This window comes from Ascaphus truei, chromosome 17 (genome assembly GCF_040206685.1).
Source record: "Ascaphus truei isolate aAscTru1 chromosome 17, aAscTru1.hap1, whole genome shotgun sequence".
NCBI classification, from domain to species: Eukaryota; Metazoa; Chordata; class Amphibia; order Anura; family Ascaphidae; genus Ascaphus; species Ascaphus truei.
The window spans coordinates 11,227,791-11,246,273 of NC_134499.1; the positions used below are offsets into that span (position 1 = coordinate 11,227,791).

The window sequence follows — 18,483 nt, forward strand, 5'->3', positions numbered from 1 at the left end:
AGAAATTAGGAGTGGAGGTAAAAGTATAAATAAAATGTTTGTAGGGATATGCTATAAACCACCAAATATCTGTGAGATTGAGGAAGCTAAAATACTTTTGCAATTGGAGAAGGCATCAAAGCTGGGTCATGTTTGCATAATGGGGGATTTTAATTATCCAGACATAGACTGGAGTAATTAGATTAGCAATACAACATAAGGAAACAGGTTTTTGGGGGTGCTTAAAGACAATTATATGACCCAAATTAGTGAGGGACCAACCAGGAGAGGCAGTTCTGGATTTGGTCATATCAAACAATGTAGAAGTAATAACAAATATTCAAGTCCTGGAACATTTGGGTAACAATGATCATAACATGGTCTCATTTGAAATAAATTATCAAAAAACAGATAACTTGGGTTCAACAAAGACCTTAAACTTTGAAAAAGGCAGATTTTAATAAACTGAGGTCTAATCTACAAGTAATACAATGGGATGATGTTTTTGCAGGGAAAAATGTAGAAGATAAATGGGCAGTCTTTAAAACATTGTTAGAAAAGCACACTTATCAGTGTATACCCTTGGGTAATAAGTATAAAAGAAATACAGGCAGTCCTCGGTTATCCGACACAATGCGTTACTCAAAATGGCGTTGTAAAGCAAAACACATTTTCCCATAGGAACACTGTTTAAATGAAAGGTTCCGTTCCTGAAGGCATTTTTAACACTAAAATACACCAAATATTTTATGCAGGCAATAAGATATGCAGCACACACATAAATTATATAGTGTATATACTGTATTATATATATATATATATATATATATAATATAACATAATAAATAATATATTATATAGTATAATATATATACGCTCTTACGACGCTTTGCAACGTTGTTTATGTGAATGTGCATATATATATATATATACATACATACACAACGTTGCAAAGCGTCGTAAGAGCGTTAGATAAGCCATTTTGGCGTTGTAAAAATGAATATAGGTATGCATTGCATAGCGTTGGATAAGCCATTCGTTGTAAATCGAAGCATTGTAAAACGAGGACTGCCTGTAAGTCAAAACCAATGTGGCTAAATAACAGGTAGGGGAGGAAATGGACAAGAAGAGGAAGGCGTTTAGATTCTTGAAGTCGGAAGGGACGGAGACATCGTATCAGAATTATAAGGAATGTAACAAAAATTGCAAAAGGGCAATCAAATTAGCAAAAATGGATAATGAAAAAAGGATTGCAATAGAATGTAAGGTCAACCCTAAAAAGTTCTTTAAGTACCTTTTAATAACAAAAAAATTAGAAAAGAAAATATAGGACCCTTTCAGTGTGAGATGGGTAGGCAGATTATTGGAGATAAGGAAAAAGCTGAGGTATTAAACAAATTATTTGCCTCTGTGTTTACCAGGGAAGAATCAAGTTCAATAGTACTGCCGCAGGAGGAAGCCACAACCTCCATATTAATGAACAATTGGTTAACTGAGGAAGAAGTTCATACGCGACTTGAAAAAATTAAAGTAAATAAGGCACCTGGCCCCGATGGCATACATCCAAGAGTTCTCAAGGAGTTAAGCTCAGTAATAGCAAAACCATTATATTTAATATTCAAGGACTCCATTTCCACAGGCTCAATACCACAAGATTGGCGTAAAGCAGATGTGGTGCCTATATTTAAAAAGGGAGCTAGATCACAACCGGGGAATTACAGACCTGTAAGCCTGACTTCAATAGTGGGGAAACTACTTGAAGGTTTAATACGGGATAATATTCAGGAATACCTAATGGAAAACAAAATTATTAGTAATAGTCAGCATGGATTTATGAAGGATAGATCATGCCAAACTAACCTTATTTGTTTCTTTGAGGACTTAAGTAGGAATTTAGACCAGGTTAATGCAGTTGATGTGGTCTACTTAGATTTTGCAAAAGCTTTTGATACGGTTTCACACACGAGGTTGGTATACAAAATAAAGAAAATTGGACTCAGTAATAATATATGCACCTGGATTGAAAACTGGTTAAAGGATAGACAACAGAGGGTTGTCATAAATGGAACTTTTTCAGGTTGGGTTAAAGTCGTGAGTGGAGTACCTCAAGGATCGGTACTGGGACCCCTGCTTTTTAACTTGTTTATTAATGACCTTGAGGTTGGCATCGAGAGCAAAGTCTCCATCTTTGCTGATGATACTAAATTGTGTAAGGTAGTAGAATCAGAGCAGGATGTAATTTCTCTTCAGAAGGACTTTGAGAGACTGGAAACGTGGGCAGATAAATGGCAAATGAGGTTTAATACAGATAAATGTAAGGTTATGCATTTGGGAAGCAAGAATAAAAAGGCGACTTACAAATTAAATGGGGATAAATTGGGGGAATCCATGATGGAGAAGGATTTAGGAGTGCTTGTAGACAGCAGGCTTAGCAATAGTGCCCAAAGTTATACAGTAGCTGCAAAGGCAAACAAGATCTTATCTTGCATTAAACAGGCAATGGATGGAAGGGAAGTAAACATAATTATGCCCTTTTACAAAGCATTAGTAAGACCACATCTTGAATATGGGGTACAATTTTAGGCACCAATCCTAAGAAAGGACATTATGGAACTAGAGAGTGCAAAGAGCCACCAAATTAATTAAGGGGATGGACAATCTAACTTATGAGGAGAGGCTAGCTAAATTAGATTTATTTACATTAGAAAAGAGGCGCCTAAGAGGGGATATGATAACTATATACAAATATATTCGGGGACAATACAAGGAGCTTTCAAAAGAACTATTCATCCCACGGGCAGTACAAAGGACATCCCTTAAGGTTGGAGCAAAGGAGATTTCACCAGCAACAAAGGAAAGGGTTCTTTACAGTAAGGGCAGTTAAAATGTGGAATTCATTACCCATGTAGACTGTGATGGCAGATAAAATAGATTTGTTAAAAAAAAAGGTTGGACATCTTTTTAGAAAGGAAAGATATACAGGGATATACCAAATAAGTATACATGGGAAGGATGTTGATCCAGGGATTAATCCGATTGCCAATTCTTGGAGTCAGGAAGGAATTTATTTTTCCCCTTATGAGATATCATTGGGTGATATGACTGGGGTTTTGTTTGCCTTGCTCTGGATCAATAAGTAAGTATAGATATAGGATAAAGTATCTGTCGTCTAGATTTAGCATAGGTTGAACTTGATGGACGTATGTCTTTTTTTAACCTCATCTACTATGTAACTATGTAACTATGTAATCTTTAAATAAAATAAGTGTTCTACTTTCGTGGCCAAACTAATGTATGTATGTATATATACATAACGCATCACAGCAGTAACAAATGTGATATAATAATATAACACATCGTGGGAATAAGCGCTTCAGACATAAAAGTAACATTAGGAAGAGGAGTCCCTGCCCTGAAGAGCTTACAATCTAAGTGGTAAGTAGGGAGAATGTACAGAGACAGTAGGAGGGTGCTCTGGTAAGGGCTTCTGCAAGGGGCCACGGTCTGCATCTGAGATGTATAGTATCAGACAATTGAGCTACTCATATGCTTCATTAAAGAGGTGTGTTTGAAAATGGGTCTTAAAGGTGGATAGAGAGGGCGCTAGTCGAATATTGAGGGGAAGGGCATTTCAGAGGTGCGGTGCAGTCAGTGAGAAAGGTTTTAGGTGGGAAAGAACTTTAGATACAAAAGGGTTAGAGAAGACATCCTTGAGCAGAATACAAGTCGGGCAGGTGTATACAGGCAGTCCTCGGTTATCCAACGGAATCCGTTCTGGAAGTAGCGTTGGATAGTGAAACCGTTGTAAAGTGAGTCCCATGTTAATCAGTGGCGGTGAGCGTTAGATAACGCATTCAGGCGTCGAAATACGGCCCATAGGGTTGCGTTGGATATGCCATTCGTTGTAAAGTGAAACCTTGTATAACGAGGACTACCTGTAGTGAGAAATTAGGGCTGACATGTAAGGAGAGGCAGAGGAGTGTATAGTGATACATTAGGGTGAGATGTAAGGAGGAGCAGAGGAGTGTATAGTGATACATTAGGGTGAGATGTAAGGAGGGGCAGAGGAGGGTATAGTGAGATATTAGGGTGAGATGTAAGGAGGGGCAGAGGAGGGTATAGTGAGATATTAGGGTGAGATGTAAGGAGGAGCAGAGGAGTGTATAGTGATACATTAGGGTGAGATGTAAGGAGGGGCAGAGGAGGGTATAGTGAAATATTAGGGTGAGATGTAAGGAGGGGCAGAGGAGGGTATAGTGAGATTTTAGGGTGAGATGTAAGGAGGGCAGAGGAGGGTATAGTGATACATTAGGGTGAGATGTGAGGAGGGTATAGTGAGATTTTAGGGTGAGATGTGAGGAGGGGCAGCGGAGGGTATAGTGAGATATTAGGGTGAGATGTAAGGAGGGGCAGAGGAGGGTATAGTGAAATATTAGGGTGAGATGTAAGGAGGGACAGGAGGGTATAGTGAGATATTAGGGTGAGATGTAAGGAGGAGCAGAGGAGGGTATAGTGAGATATTAGGGTGAGATGTAAGGAGGGGCAGAGAAGGGTATAGTGAGATATTAGGGTGAGATGTAAGGAGGGGCAGCGGAGGGTATAGTGAGATATTAGGGTGAGATGTAAGGAGGGGCAGAGGAGGGTATAGTGAAATATTAGGGTGAGATGTAAGGAGGGACAGGAGGGTATAGTGAGATATTAGGGTGAGATGTAAGGAGGAGCAGAGGAGGGTATAGTGAGATATTAGGGTGAGATGTAAGGAGGGGCAGAGGAGTGTATAGTGAGAGATTAGGGCAAGATGTAAGGAGGAGCAGAGGAGGGTATAGTGAGATATTAGGGTGAGATGTAAGGAGGGGTAGAGGAGGGTATAGTGAGAGATTAGGGTGAGATGTAAAGAGGGGCAGAGGGGGGTATAGTGAGAGATTAGGGTGAGATGTAAGGAGGGGCAGAGGAGTGTATAGTGAGAGATTAGGGTGAGATGTAAGGAGGGGCAGAGGAGTGTATAGTGAGATATTAGGGTGAGATGTAGGGGCAGAGGAGTGTATAGTGATATATTAGGGTGAGATGTAAGGAGGGCAGAGGAGGGTATAGTGAGATATATGGGTGAGATGTAAGGAGAGGCAGAGGAGTGTATAGTGAGATATTAGGGTGAGATGTAAGGAGGGACAGAGGAGTGTATAGTGAGATATTAGGGTGAGATGTAAGGGGGCAGAGGAGGGTATAGTGAGATAGGGTGAGATGTAAGGAAGGGCAGAGGAGTGTATAGTGAGATAGGGTGAGATGTAAGGAGGAGCAGAGGAGTGTATAATGAGATATTAGGGTGAGATGTAAGAAGGGCAGAGGAGGGTATAGTGAGATATTAGGGTGAGATGTAAGGAGGGACAGAGGAGGGTATAGTGATATATTAGGGTGAGATGTAAGGAGGGGCAGAGGAGTATATAGTGAGATATTAGGGTGAGATGTAAGGAGGGACAGAGGAGGGTATAGTGAGATATTAGGGTGAGGTGTAAGGAGGGGCAGAGGGGAGTATAGTGAGATATTAGGGTGAGGTGTAAGGAGGGGCAGAGGATGTATAATCAGATATTAGGGTGAGGTGTAAGAAGGGCAGAGGAGTGTAACCTCTCTTTTTCCCCAATCTAGATGTGCTGTGGCGGGCCTAAGCCATTCCTCCCTTAGTACACCATAATTAAACCCCTTAAATAAAACCAGCTGAGGCTTGTGTATATATTTACTGGTGCTTTATACCTCCACCCGGTAGCCCCTCATGCTTAGATAAACCACTATTCACTTAACACAATATATATATATATATATATATATATATATATATATATATTTATATTACACCATAAATGATACCGCGGTATTATCCCTTGAAACCCAGTGGGTTTTTTTTTAGCAAGATAATATGATAATCTAGGAATACTGCACCAGTGAGTTGTCTTGGTATAATAATCGCTTAATTGGGAGTGGACACATTTTTCCATGACTTTGGATAGAATTGGGAGAAGAGAGATTGGCCTGTAGTTTGAGACAGTGTTTTTGTCCCCACTTTTGAAGATTGGGACAACTCTGGCAGTTTTCCAGGTTTTAGGGATATGGCCTGCAGACAGGATAGAGTTGACGATGGAAGCAATTGGTTTGGCGATGGCTGGGGCACCAAGTCTTAGGAACTTAGATTGCAGTAAATCAGGTCCACATTGGCTGCTTAGTTTTAATTTGAGGAGCGCTTGTGTAATCTCCTCTTCAGATACTGGGACAAATTGTTGGGAGAGGGTGGGGCTATAGAGGTACTCTCAGAATGAGGTTCATGTATGTAGTTCGGGTTGCATTTTGCTAATAAATTAGTAACACACCCCACACAGTAATCATTGAATGCATTTGCAATGTCAGTGGGGTTTGTCAGAGTAATATCCCCCTTAGTGATATTACTTGGCTGTTGATGGGTAGGAGGCTGGAATATGTTGTTGATAACCTTCCACAAGTTAGCTGGGTTTGATGTATTCTGGTGGAGATTGTCAGAGTAATATTGTGCTTTTGCATGTCTTGTTTGCCTTGTGCACATGTTCCGCAGGCATCTGTAGTTATTAAGATCCTTAGGCTGCACTTATACAGATGGCGCCGGTGAAGTGACTGATGACGTCACTCGTCGCCCCCGCCATTGCGACGAGTTGTATTTGGAAGTTTAGGCGACGTCACTGGATGACGTCATAAAAGGGGAGGGCAGAGGCACGGAGAAGCTCCTGATTGGCTGCAAGGGGAGACCGTCGCCGAAAAAATCAAATATCAGTAACTACCAGATTTCTGGTAGCACTGTCGCTTTGTCGCCATCGCGTGCACTATAAGGGCACGTGACGGCGCATCACCGTCACTATAAGTGCAGCCTTAGGCCGTGCCTATAGAGCCGTCCTTGGCGACACGGCGGGTGACGTCACCCGTCGCCACCAGCAAAAGTTATGTTTCGCCGGACTGCGGGGTCACGGGATTCACGTGACGCGACGGCCCTTGAAAAAGAAAATTTTGCCGGCTTCAGATTTTTGCGACGGCGGCGTCGCTCCGTCGCGTGCACTATAAGAGCACGCGGCGGCAATGTATTTGTTTTCGGCCGACGTCGCGTCGCCAGCACTATAAGCGTGGCCTTAGTAGTGCCAGTTACTTTGTAGTTTTTCCACAAGGCATCCCTGAAATTATAGTGCTATAAGGTCAGTTGTAACACACGGAAGGTGCCCCCCCCCCCCACCCCCCTGTACCCTTATTCTGCATAGTGGAGCATGGGTATCACAGAGTTTTAAGAACTCGGATTGGAAATAGTCGAGCGTAGAATCAGGGTCGGGAATTAAGTCGATTCTGTGCCATGGGCAGTTGGTAAGGTCATCCAGAAACTGTTGTAGGTTAAAGTTTCTAAATGTTCTAGTGAGGAGAACTTAAGGCTGGATTGGGATGGTTTAATTTTCCTTACACAGTACACTATTGCATGGTCATTGAAAATGTCAGGAAGGATGCCAGAGGATTGGATTCTGCTGGGACTAGAAGAGAGAATCCAGTGTAGCAAGGAATGGTTGTGCGATTTCAGATTTGTCTTTGTGGATTGGGAAATTAGTTGCATTAGGTTAAGTGACTTGAGTTGTATCTGGATTTTGTTGTTTTTAGGATTGAGCCAATTGCATTTGAAGTCCGCAAGAACTAGCAGCTCACTCTTCTCATTTAGAGAGGAAATGGAGCCAAGAAACTGGGTGATATTAGTCAGAGACTGTAGAGGGGCTCTAGGGGGGTGGTAGATGCCAGCCATAAGAACAGGAGTACAAAAGGGGTGGCAGATTTTGCCAACTAGGATTTCAAAAGAGGGTGGGCTTGGGGGGCAATTTAGGAGCATAAATTGTAAGGTGTCTGCAATATAAAATAACACCCTTCCTCCTCTCTTTCACCTGTCTTTCCGCGAAATGGAGTATCCCTGAATGGCGATAGTTGCATCGAGGGTTTTAGGCCTCGTTCAGGGTGCCAGAGGCAGGAGTTGGAGGGCGGGCGTTCGCGTGTGCGAGCGGCAGTCTGCTGGGCGATGTGTGCACATCCTCCCCAGCAGACTTTTTCAGGAGTTGAGGAGGCGGGCTACAGACAGCAGCTTAGGGATCCAAGTTGTTGTCTTGAAATCATTCTCAAGAATGACTTCATTGGCTGCCGAGGTCCCAGTGACGCTGCTGCAGCTTCAAAAAACGACTTGGGTTGTTTATTGAAACTGTAGCCAGCGTCAACTCCGTACTTCGGAGACAGGGCAGCTGCTACCCTGACAACCACAATGAACTTTAAATACATTGTTTCGGACGGCAGCTCGCACGTAAGCACGCCCTCCCTCCGAAGCTTGCACCCTGAACAAGGCCTTAGGAGTTAGCCATGTTTCTGTGATAATAATTACTTTAGGTTTATGCATAAGGCACCATGCCCTTAGTTCATCCAGTTTGGGCAGCAGGCTCCAGATATTTATATAGGGGTGACAGATGGACCTTTTGGAATTTGAAGGGGGTATTCTTAAATGTAAATATTTACATATATAAATACGCGCTCCAGTGGCAATACCAGCGTGTTCTGCTCTTGGAGCACTTAATTTAGGTAATATTAAATAATAATTGCCAAAAATATATATTTGTAAAATTATATATATTATAATATTGTAGCTTTAAAGTTATGCATACATGTCAGGCTTTTTGCAAAAGTAAAATAATACCTTAATAATACACAGCAATTACAGGGGAAGTAACTGCCACAGCACACGTGCCATAAAAAAAAAGTGTGCTTTTCATACTGCACATGGCCTGTGGAGTACAAAGATGGCCTACTACCATCCAAAAGTCCTGTAGCATTTGAGTACCAATATGGCCGAGGACCTGGGTTGTATGTATTTCCTCCGTGTTGTGAACGCCTGCTAAGCAAGCAGGGTTGTCATTGGCCAGAATGTGACTGGTCGCGTACAAGACGCCTTGTGATTGGCCGGCCGCCGGACTACTTATACACGTCACCGCGGCGCGTACGTTCTCTTTTCGCTCAACCTGTTGCAGGAGGATCTCCACACGGCTTTGTCTCTCCCGTGAGTGGCGGCGGCTGCGGGGCTCGGGGGAGCCCGTGCCGGGGGCTCGGGGATAAGGATACACCTCACGGGGGATGGCGAGTCACCCATGGGCAGCTACTAGGGGGCTCCATGCTCTAGGCCGCAAGGCCGGGGCCTTGCGTATCTGCCTCTGCCGGCACCCTGATAGGCCCTGGGGCACCAACTCCCCTCTGCCCCTCAACAGCACATCCACTTATCTGGGTTTGTTTGCACATTAAACACATTGACTCACACAATATGACTAATATAAGCATACTGTTAATGTGTAAGCATGTCACCCCTTGTCATAACTCGGTATATAGGTTATTAGGTTTATTCTATAGGATGTACAATTACCCCCACATTATAACTATATCTTAAATGTAGTTACGGGGTTTTGTAGTTGCGTGCTTCAGCCCCCCACACATTACTGTTTACGTGCATTCTCTTTAATGGTTTTAGTGACTTTATAATAACTTTCATATAGTGCATTTCCCACAATGGGACACAGCGCGGCACAATGACAGTATAACGCGCGTTACGCAGCACGTAGGGATGTTACAGGCACAGTCCTACTCTGTAAAGGTTAGACTCTTATGATTTTGGATCCTGAGGCACAGGGAGATAAAGTGACTTGCCCAATGTCACAAGGAACTGACACAAGAAATTGGTTCCCCTGTTTTTTAGGCTGGGGCCATGGTGGCTTCTCCCGTGCAGAGGCGTGCGTATGCTGTGGGAAAGCGGGTGCTTTCCCTGGCCATGCTAGACGCGCCGTGGGGGGTGTTCCTTGTGATGTCACTGAGCTGGTTCATTAGGTGAACCGCTCACGTGACCTCTGTCGCGCTGAGAAATCAGTTTAGCTGATTTCTCACGCAACGCGTGCTGCCTCCTTGCGGACACGCAGCATGGACGCGAACACTGCATTAAGGCAGTCTGTTCGCTCAGCCGCACGGTCTGCAGTACCATGGCCCCAGCCTAAGTCTTTACTCACTGAGCCACCTCTCCCTGCCGACTATTTGAAGGTGTTATTGGTGCTGCATTTGGAAATATTTTTATTCATGCGCTGGGATGAATTAATTTATAATTGTTCACCCGTGCTGAAGCAAGTTTCACTTCGGAGTAGAATGAATTCCATTTCTTAATGGCCATAATTCAGCGCTCTGCAAAATTTTCCCTTTTCAGCAAGTCTCTGAAGCGGAGAATTTACAATCTAATTTGGGTGCCTGAGGCACAGTGATAGTGACTTGTCCAAGATCACAAGGAGAGCTGACACTAGGATTTAAGCATTTGTGTTCCTTTGCTAGTACTTAGATTTGTAAACTACACTGTTTTGCAGCGCTGTCTTATCTACTGCCCTGTTCAGAATACATTTAATATGTAATAATGGAGTAGGTGATCTGTCAGCAGATTAATGTTTCACTGTCACAAGCTCCCTGTGGCAGCCAAAGGGTTGTTTCTTGACCATAGCGGGGGGGGAGCTGCAATATCGGTCTTCATTTTATGGGGATCTACAAGAGAACCCGGGGCCCCCTCGCACACAGTTAGAGCTTGGAGTTGAGGCCGGTCTCTGGCCAATGAACTCTCAAGTGTAGGACGTGTGCTACAGTAACATGGCAGGTTTTTCGCTAACGCCACGAGGGGCCCGAGGCCTCCGATGAGTGGAGTTTGATAGTAATCCTTGCCACAGTACATTCTCCAGCTTAGGACCGTTGGCACATGAAGTGTTACATGAACGATTTCCTCGAAGTATCTCTTGAAATATATAACTTGGTCCTCAAACACCCTGCCTTGTCCTGTAGTCACAGCAAAAGCTTTCTCAGGACTTCATGCAGCCACCACACTGGTGTTGGGGGTTCTTCTGACACGTTAAGATTGCATTTTCTGGTCTACCTTTCAGACACTACAATCTGACTTTAGGTGAATATTAATTTCCACAGGAGCATTGGATTAACCTTTTTTCCCAGAGTTGTCGTTCTCAATAGGAAACTTGTGGGTTTTTCGGGTGAGCTGTAAAAATGGCCGCTGTGTGTTTTTCTTTTTTTTGTTTGGCCTTGTTGGAATATAGCGGTTTTATTCTTTCCCGCAGGTTCCCCGTCGTAGCTTTCAAAGGGGTAACTCACAATGTCCGGAGCTCTCGATGTCCTGCAAATGAAGGAGGAAGATGTCCTCAAGTTCCTCGCCGCGGGGACCCACTTGGGTGGCACCAACCTCGACTTCCAGATGGAGCAGTACATCTACAAGAGGAAGAGTGATGGTGAGTGTGGGGAACCCGGGCTTTGCGTGGCTGGCCAAAAGGCTGTAATGTGTCACCCCTACTCACACGTCTAGGCAAGTGGTAATGTTGCTGCCTCCACTCTATTAGAGCTAGTCCCGTGGCAGCTATTGCTCGGTCAGAGTGCGCCTGAAACGGCTCAGTGGCCAATCGGTGGCACCCAAAATGTGTTGTGCTACGGCATGACGTTCACTGACCTTTTGTACCTGTAGTTAACTCCCTCCTCTCCCCCCCCCGCACACTGTTAAAGCTCGGAGCTGAGGTCGTCTGACGGCCGGTGAACTCTCGAGTGTCGGAAGTGTGCCACAGTAACTCGGCGCGATTTTCGCTAACACCGTCAGGGCCTCCGGCTCAATGATCGGCGTTTGATAGTGATCGTTGCCACAGTGATTTGGACATCGGTAGAATTTTATTGTTTGAACAATGCTAATGGGGATAAAAAGATAATGATGAGAATACACAGTATTCATAATGAGACTGCAAGCTCTGCGGGGCAGATACTTCTGCCATTTAAAGAGCACGGCATACACTGCCGCTGTACGTGTGCTCGCGAGAAGCGAGGGCCTATTAAGTAATCTTTGGGTTGCACAGGTATTTACATCATCAACCTGAAGCGCACATGGGAGAAGATGCTCCTCGCTGCCCGCGCCATCGTCGCTATTGAGAACCCAGCTGATGTCTGCGTCATTTCTTCCAGGAACACCGGCCAGGTATGTTCTCGGGTCAGAGAATGGGACCAATGCCCCAATTTTTTTTTTTTTTTTTATTATTATTATTTCAAACTTTTTATTGGTTTTCTCAAGGAAATACAGGGTTGGAATATAACGGCGTTTTAGAAGGGCATCTTTACAACATTTCTTCTGTACACAGAGCCGGGTCTTTTCAAAAAGACAAGATTAGAAATATTAATACCGTTTCAAGACACTTCTTAACCCTCAACCTTTATCTATGTTTCTTTATCACATTCTCCCTGTCTTTCCCTGTAGATAAAGGAGAAAGAATAGGGGGAGAGGGAGGGGGATGGAATGCAGGGTGGGGAGGGGGATACTCACGGGACCAACATAGGTAGGGAAGAAGGGGTTTAGTCGTTAATTTTTTTAATGGCGGTGCATGAGATGTATCACAGGGTATTGTTTCCCCAGATAACACCCACATATCTGGATATCTCGGCGTACCAGTTCCCAGAGGACTAGATGGTAGTTTGGCTCAATTTCACCAAGTGGGGGGGCAATAATTGAGCCCACTACATCTGCGCCGCTTTAAACCCTAAGGGCAAGTGTGCGCATTTATAGACTCGCCCAGTTTGGAATGGTAGGAGTAAAACACTATTGTAGTGTAGGATACAAATGGTAGGTGCCGTGTCCTTAATATTGTAGAGCAGGCAATGGATGATGGGTCTGTAATGAATGTGGGGTTTTGGGGGGTTGTAATGATGGTTCCCCCCCCCCGCACACTGTTAAAGCTCGGAGCTGAGGTCGTCTGACGGCCGGTGAACTCTCGAGTGTCGGAAGTGTGCCACAGTAACTCCACGGCAGGATTTTCGCTAACACCGTCAGGGCCTCCGGCTCAATGATCGGCGTTTGATAGTGATCTTTGCCACAGTTGTCCCTTGGAAACAGTCAGCGTGACAATAGACGTGGGCTCTATTTACTAAAGTCTCCGGGCTCCAAACTGGGGCGGAACCAGGTCATGCAACTGGACCGTATTTATCAGGAGGGTTCCCATGCACACTACCATTCCCATTGAACCCGTCGGCATCTTTCCGGTGTGCTGGTTTCGCCCACGTTTTGCAGCAGAGACTTTATTAAATAACCCTCGTATGCACCTTCAACCAAAATAATTATGATGACGATGGACTTAAGGCGACGACCCCAGTCCTCCCTGCTGCATGCACGCATGGTGGCGCGTGCAGAGACTACAGTCGTGATTGGCGGTCTGTGGGGGGGGGGGGTGCGGCCATGACTGGTCATATCTGCCCTGCCATTGGCTGCGCGCTGACCACGTGACCGCAGCACGGGAAGACAAAATTCTACCCTGCCAGCGTACGCGTCACAGCACTTTGCACGCCCACACACAGCCACTGGGGGCTGCCCCATAGAGGGCTGTGCTGTGTGGCGCGCCGCCGTGACCCCCGGGGACTCGGCCTGAGGGAGCTTCAACTTGTGAAGCTTTTGAACGAATCTTTAACCATGGGGAGAGAACATAGAGCAGACCCAGACTGCATGGGCTTTAGTGACGTCCCAACATGTGTTGCTGTCGGGTTTGGGGCCCTTTAGATGACAGCCCCTTTGCATCAAACCTGCCTTTTCCTGGTTCCCCGAGCATAATCCCTTTATCCGTATAACATTTATTAACATGTAATCGGTGATATATATATTTGGCTGCTGTTTCTCTGGAAATCCATAGCGCCAATTTTCACATCTCCCACAATAACCTGTTTTGCAGAGCTTGGTGTCTCTGGGGGAAATGGTGCTGATACTGGGACTGGGACCAGTTGTGAGAGGGCAGTCCCTCCTATGGCCAAAGGAAGCCAGTGGTAGGGCTTATTTAAGGGGTTGGATACCTAAACCTGCTGAGATGGGGGAAGGGGTTTGATTGCCCCAGGATACTCTATGGGAGGAATTTACACAGGAAAATCCACCCCCCCCCCCCCCCTTTAACTTTTACTAAAAATAGACCGGTGTTATAACAATGGTGCGGTGCTTCTGTAAACCCCAGAGCAATGGGAAGAGTTGACCCTTTCGGTGGCAGTTGGCCCCCAAGCCATGCTTGCCCCTGAAGTACACGGGTTAATGTGTCGTTGCACTCTCCCCCCTCAGCGTGCGGTGCTGAAGTTCGCCTCTGGCTGCGGTGCGACCCCCATTGCTGGACGCTTCACTCCCGGTACCTTCACCAATCAGATCCAGGCCGCCTTCCGTGAGCCGCGCCTGCTAGTGGTGACAGACCCCCGGGCCGACCACCAGCCCCTCACAGAGGCCTCCTACGTCAACATCCCCACCATTGCTCTGTGCAACACCGACTCGCCCCTGGGCTACGTGGATATCGCGATCCCCTGCAACAACAAGGTGAGTGCTTGCTTGGGGTGTGGGGTGCAGCTCCTGGGACCCTGCGGGTAAAACTGTGCCTATAATTAAGCGGTTTGTGGGATGCTTGTTTCTGTCTTGGTCCTTCTGGGCTCGTGTTGTATGATGGAACAGTTCTTGCTAACCTTGTTTTTTTTTAATAAGCTGGTTACAACACTTCTCCCCTCACTCAACCCCTCCCCATCCTCCAGCGGAGCGTGAGGCTCTGACGCCACCTGCCATGAGCGCATGCGCTGTGTGTTTCCCGGCACTGGCTTAGAAGTGCTCGGATGTGGGGACTGCCAACATTTGAGTTTAGTTTTCCTGAATATTATCATTTGATTTTCAAGATGTAGCCTCAATTTTCTGCTAAATGCATTAACCCTGCCAAGTAGCTAAAAGCTGTATATTGTACGTAGTGGGGTATTTGTAGTGTGGGCAGTGCTCTGGTTATCTCATTGGGACATTGCTTTATCAATGTCTGCCTCCATGTTGGTGCCTTGTGCAAATCTCTCACTCACGGGACAAAATGAGACTTGCAGCTCTCCAGACATGGACCTGTGACAGTCTATGCAGCGCTGCTAGGCCGTGATTATACCAGAGATCGCCGCCTGGGGCTGCGGGGCGCAGTCTCCTGAAGAGATTTGCTAAATTGTTTTTGGCAGGCGACCGTCACATGAGCGGTTCAGCCAATGAGGGTGAGCCGCCCTGTCTCCTGCGTCTCCTCTTTCCTTTCTCCCCTGTATGATGATGAAGCCGCTCCGCGGCAGCTCAAGGTGATGTCACTGAATGTCGCTGCCGCTCAGCGGCATCTGGTATAATCAAGGCCTTAGGAGAAACATTAATATTCCTTGTGCAGATGCAGTGATGCATTACAGCCCCTTTGGTTTGCCCGTTGTGCAGGTTCGGGGGGATGTTGGGGGATTGCCCCTTGTGCAGGTTCGGGGGGGGGGGTGTTCAGGACAGCACAGGGCCCCCTCGCACACAGTTAGAGCTTGGAGTTGAGGCCGGTCTCTGGCCAATGAACTCTCGAGTGTAGGACGTGTGCTACAGTAACATGGCAGGTTTTTCGCTAACGCCACGAAGGGCTCGAGGGCTCTGATGAGTGGAGTTTGATAGTAATCCTTGCCACAAACATTTATCCCAAGTTTCCAACTTAAGGAGGGCAGCTAGGAAGAAGGGACAGCTTAGGAGCTGCTCCTAAATATGCGTTACCTAGATCTCTGCGAGTTCTTCTCTCAATGGCTTGAATGTATTTAGTGCGCGAGCAAAGACGCGTGGTGCATTTCTGTGGGGTCGTAAACTCCCTGGACATTGCTTCTCAGTACCTGCAGAAAGGGGAGATGGTCTTTGCAAGAAGCGTGCGCTTCCATCTTGGCCGGTAGGATGGCGTCTCCAACTAACTGATCAGATAGCCCGCAGTGAGCTGTTGTCTGACATTAGGTACCTAACCTTGCATGGCTGCAGGCTTCTTCTACTCAGACCTTGTCCTTACCCCATAAACAGCAGTGATTGTGCGATGTAGGGGTAGCTGTGCACAGTATTAGTATTCCACGTTATCCCATGGATAATAAACCAGAAGGTTGGAAGACATGAGCAGCCTTTAATATACGGATGTGGTGTTGTAGAGCATTCTGGTTGAGGTAGACCTTGCGCTTACCCGGTTTCTGCTCCTCTGTAATAGGGTGCCCACTCCGTTGGTCTTATGTGGTGGATGTTGGCCCGTGAGGTCCTGCGCATGAGAGGCACCATCTCCCGTGAACACCCCTGGGAGGTCATGCCCGATCTCTACTTCTACCGGGACCCGGAGGAGGTGAGTAGTTGTGGCAGGGACTCCATACAGCCTCGGTCCCAACAAAGTAATGCAGAGGATGGCCTCTAGATCCTAATCTGTGGGATGAGATCTCAGGAGGTGCACGGTAGTGATCTGTTAGAGCAGAAGGTATCTGCTGCTGCTTCTGTTCACTGGTGGAGTCCTCCAGTAGTGTCTCTTGACCAGATCTAGAAGTGATTAAATGTGTTCTGCCGAGTCACCGCGGTGTCACAAACCTCCCCCCCCCCCCAGATTGAGAAGGAGGAGCAGGCTGCTGCCGAGAAGGCCACCACCAAGGAGGAGTACCAGGGAGAATGGACAGCGCCGGTCCCAGACTTCCCTCAGCCGGAGGTCGCTGACTGGTCAGAGGGTGTTCAGGTCCCATCCGTTCCCATCCAGCAGTTCCCAGCCGGTGAGTAGGAGAGGGAGCAGTCATTTCATGTTGGACTGCCATGGTGTCCGGCCTCGGAAGATGCTTTGCTGCGCGGCCCTATGCACACTTCCTTCCTTCCTTCCTTCCTTCTGAGCTCTCTCTTTGTCTTCCTCAGCGGAACGTGCGGAGGCGCCAGCTGCACCGAAAGCACCACAAGGTAAGACCTGTCCATAGTGAATCCCCATAAGGCTGATATATACATAGAGCACGGGCGGGCATCTCCAGGCCTCTAGGGCCACCAACGGGTCAGGTTTTAAGGTTATCCCTGCTTCAGCACAGGTGGTTGAATCAGTTGCTCAGTATTAGACTGTCACTAGTGTGCAGTAAGCCTACATCTTAATTGGGGTGTACCAGAATGCTGAGCAATAGCTAAATAGTGGGGTTTAGTCTCGCCCACTGGAAAAGCCGCCGGCTTCCTGGTAATGACTTAAAGAGGACAAGTAAGGAGGTGTAACAAATTCAAGAATACTTCCAGAAGAAGCTCCATATCCCAGTATATCAAAGGCAGCCGCCAATTCTAAAGGTGCAACTCTGGCTGGTGCCTGGGGCGGGGGATGGGAGGGGTGAGAACTGGCTTTCCACTGGGGGTGGGGGGCAGGGCTCGCTATGGCAACTAATCGATAGAATGTGATAGCAGGAGTTAACATTGCAGCTTTCTATTGGTGACCCCTGTCGGTCCCAGGGGACCTGTGTGGGTTTGGTGTGCGCATAGATTGTCTTGTGCTGTTGCATGCCCCTCTGGCAGTGAAAGGGTTAATGATCTTTCTCTTCCCCTCCCCCCTGTAGCTGAAGACTGGAGCTCTCAGCCGGCCAGCACCGAGGACTGGTCCGCCGCCCCCACTGCCCAGGCCTCCGAGTGGACCGGAGCCACCACCGAATGGTCTTAAGATGAAATCCTCCATCATTCAACGTATGTGGCACAGCCCAGTGAAATAAATCCATGTTTTCACAACCTCTTGGTCTCATTGTATTTATTACCCAATAAAAACCTATCAACCTATAATTCTGTTGGATCTCAAATGCAAGGGTACACGCCTTAAAGGGGCAGTCACACAACGGGGCAGCGTGGCATTGTTTGTTCTATAGAAAAATTCAATTACCCTTAAAATAAACCTTTCTGACCTGTAGCTTTGGGTGTTGACTGTTACATCTGGAAATCACCTAAAACGTTGTCGCAGGAATGTTTGGTTAAAGTTTATGATCACTATTCCCATGCGGACGGTAGGGGGGTGATGTGTGTCGTGGCTTTGCTTCATTTTCTGCCTGTCCAATGTCGGAGATTTGGTGGAACAGAAGCAGGATTTGGTATGTTTGAAGCCTCCAGCACATTTCTCGATGCTCTCCCCATCACACGCTGATGCACAAAGCACTTTAATACGCTGACCACTCCTGGTGATAATGCTGCACTTTGGCTCCATTACCACAACGGCTTCATCTTTAATAACCTGCTGGAATTAAGGGAGACCAATTGAAGTAAAGGGTTAATAGTCTAAAGCAGGGGTGGCCAACACCAGTACCCACAACAGGTTGGGTTCTAAAGAGATCCCTGTTTCAGCACAGGTGGCTTAAATCAGTTTCTGATAAACACATTCCCAGCTCGCTCAAACTCCTACACCCACCACATGAAAATATATGTCAAAAAAAGAGTGCTACTGAGTGGCAAATGTGTACAACAAAAGACAGGGGTGCCCAATGCTACATCCAATTCACCAAACATATGGTAATAAGTACTAAGTTCAAATACTTCAATAATAATAATTACTTGGTTATTTAGTTAAACCCTTTGGCCAAAGCGTCGTAAGCCCGCATACCAAACGTCAAGGTATAACCAAAAATGCAGGTCCT

General features: G+C 46.4%; 1 protein-coding gene and 4 non-coding genes across 5 annotated transcripts; all 5 read left to right on the forward strand.

Annotated features, from left to right (window-relative positions):
* The first annotated feature begins 8,931 nt into the window (after positions 1-8,931).
* Positions 8,932-17,590, forward strand: RPSA (ribosomal protein SA). The gene is made up of 8 exons (XM_075573924.1): positions 8,932-9,058; positions 11,145-11,312; positions 11,922-12,040; positions 14,150-14,395; positions 16,077-16,205; positions 16,458-16,617; positions 16,754-16,795; positions 17,425-17,590. The coding sequence occupies exons 2-8, from the start codon at positions 11,180-11,182 to the stop codon at positions 17,523-17,525; spliced, it is 930 nt and encodes a 309-aa protein (XP_075430039.1). The 5' UTR covers positions 8,932-9,058; positions 11,145-11,179; the 3' UTR covers positions 17,526-17,590.
* Positions 10,589-10,747, forward strand: LOC142468650 (small nucleolar RNA SNORA62/SNORA6 family). Its single transcript, XR_012788808.1, has one exon. It is a non-coding gene; the product is annotated as a small nucleolar RNA SNORA62/SNORA6 family (small nucleolar RNA).
* LOC142468652 (small nucleolar RNA SNORA62/SNORA6 family) lies at positions 11,564-11,719 on the forward strand. Its single transcript, XR_012788810.1, has one exon. It is a non-coding gene; the product is annotated as a small nucleolar RNA SNORA62/SNORA6 family (small nucleolar RNA).
* LOC142468651 (small nucleolar RNA SNORA62/SNORA6 family) lies at positions 12,776-12,934 on the forward strand. The gene has a single exon (XR_012788809.1). It is a non-coding gene; the product is annotated as a small nucleolar RNA SNORA62/SNORA6 family (small nucleolar RNA).
* Positions 15,370-15,528, forward strand: LOC142468648 (small nucleolar RNA SNORA62/SNORA6 family). The gene has a single exon (XR_012788806.1). It is a non-coding gene; the product is annotated as a small nucleolar RNA SNORA62/SNORA6 family (small nucleolar RNA).
* Positions 17,591-18,483: the final 893 nt, after the last annotated feature.

Bases quoted from the DNA above. Each gene is read 5' to 3' on its own strand.
- RPSA (XM_075573924.1), top strand. From the start codon at position 11,180: ATGTCCGGAGCTCTCGATGTCCTGCAAATGAAGGAGGAAGATGTCCTC. The intron at 11,313-11,921 runs GTGAGTGTGGGG...TGGGTTGCACAG, and splicing joins CTACAAGAGGAAGAGTGATG to GTATTTACATCATCAACCTG. The intron at 16,796-17,424 runs GTAAGACCTGTC...TCCCCCCTGTAG, and splicing joins TGCACCGAAAGCACCACAAG to CTGAAGACTGGAGCTCTCAG.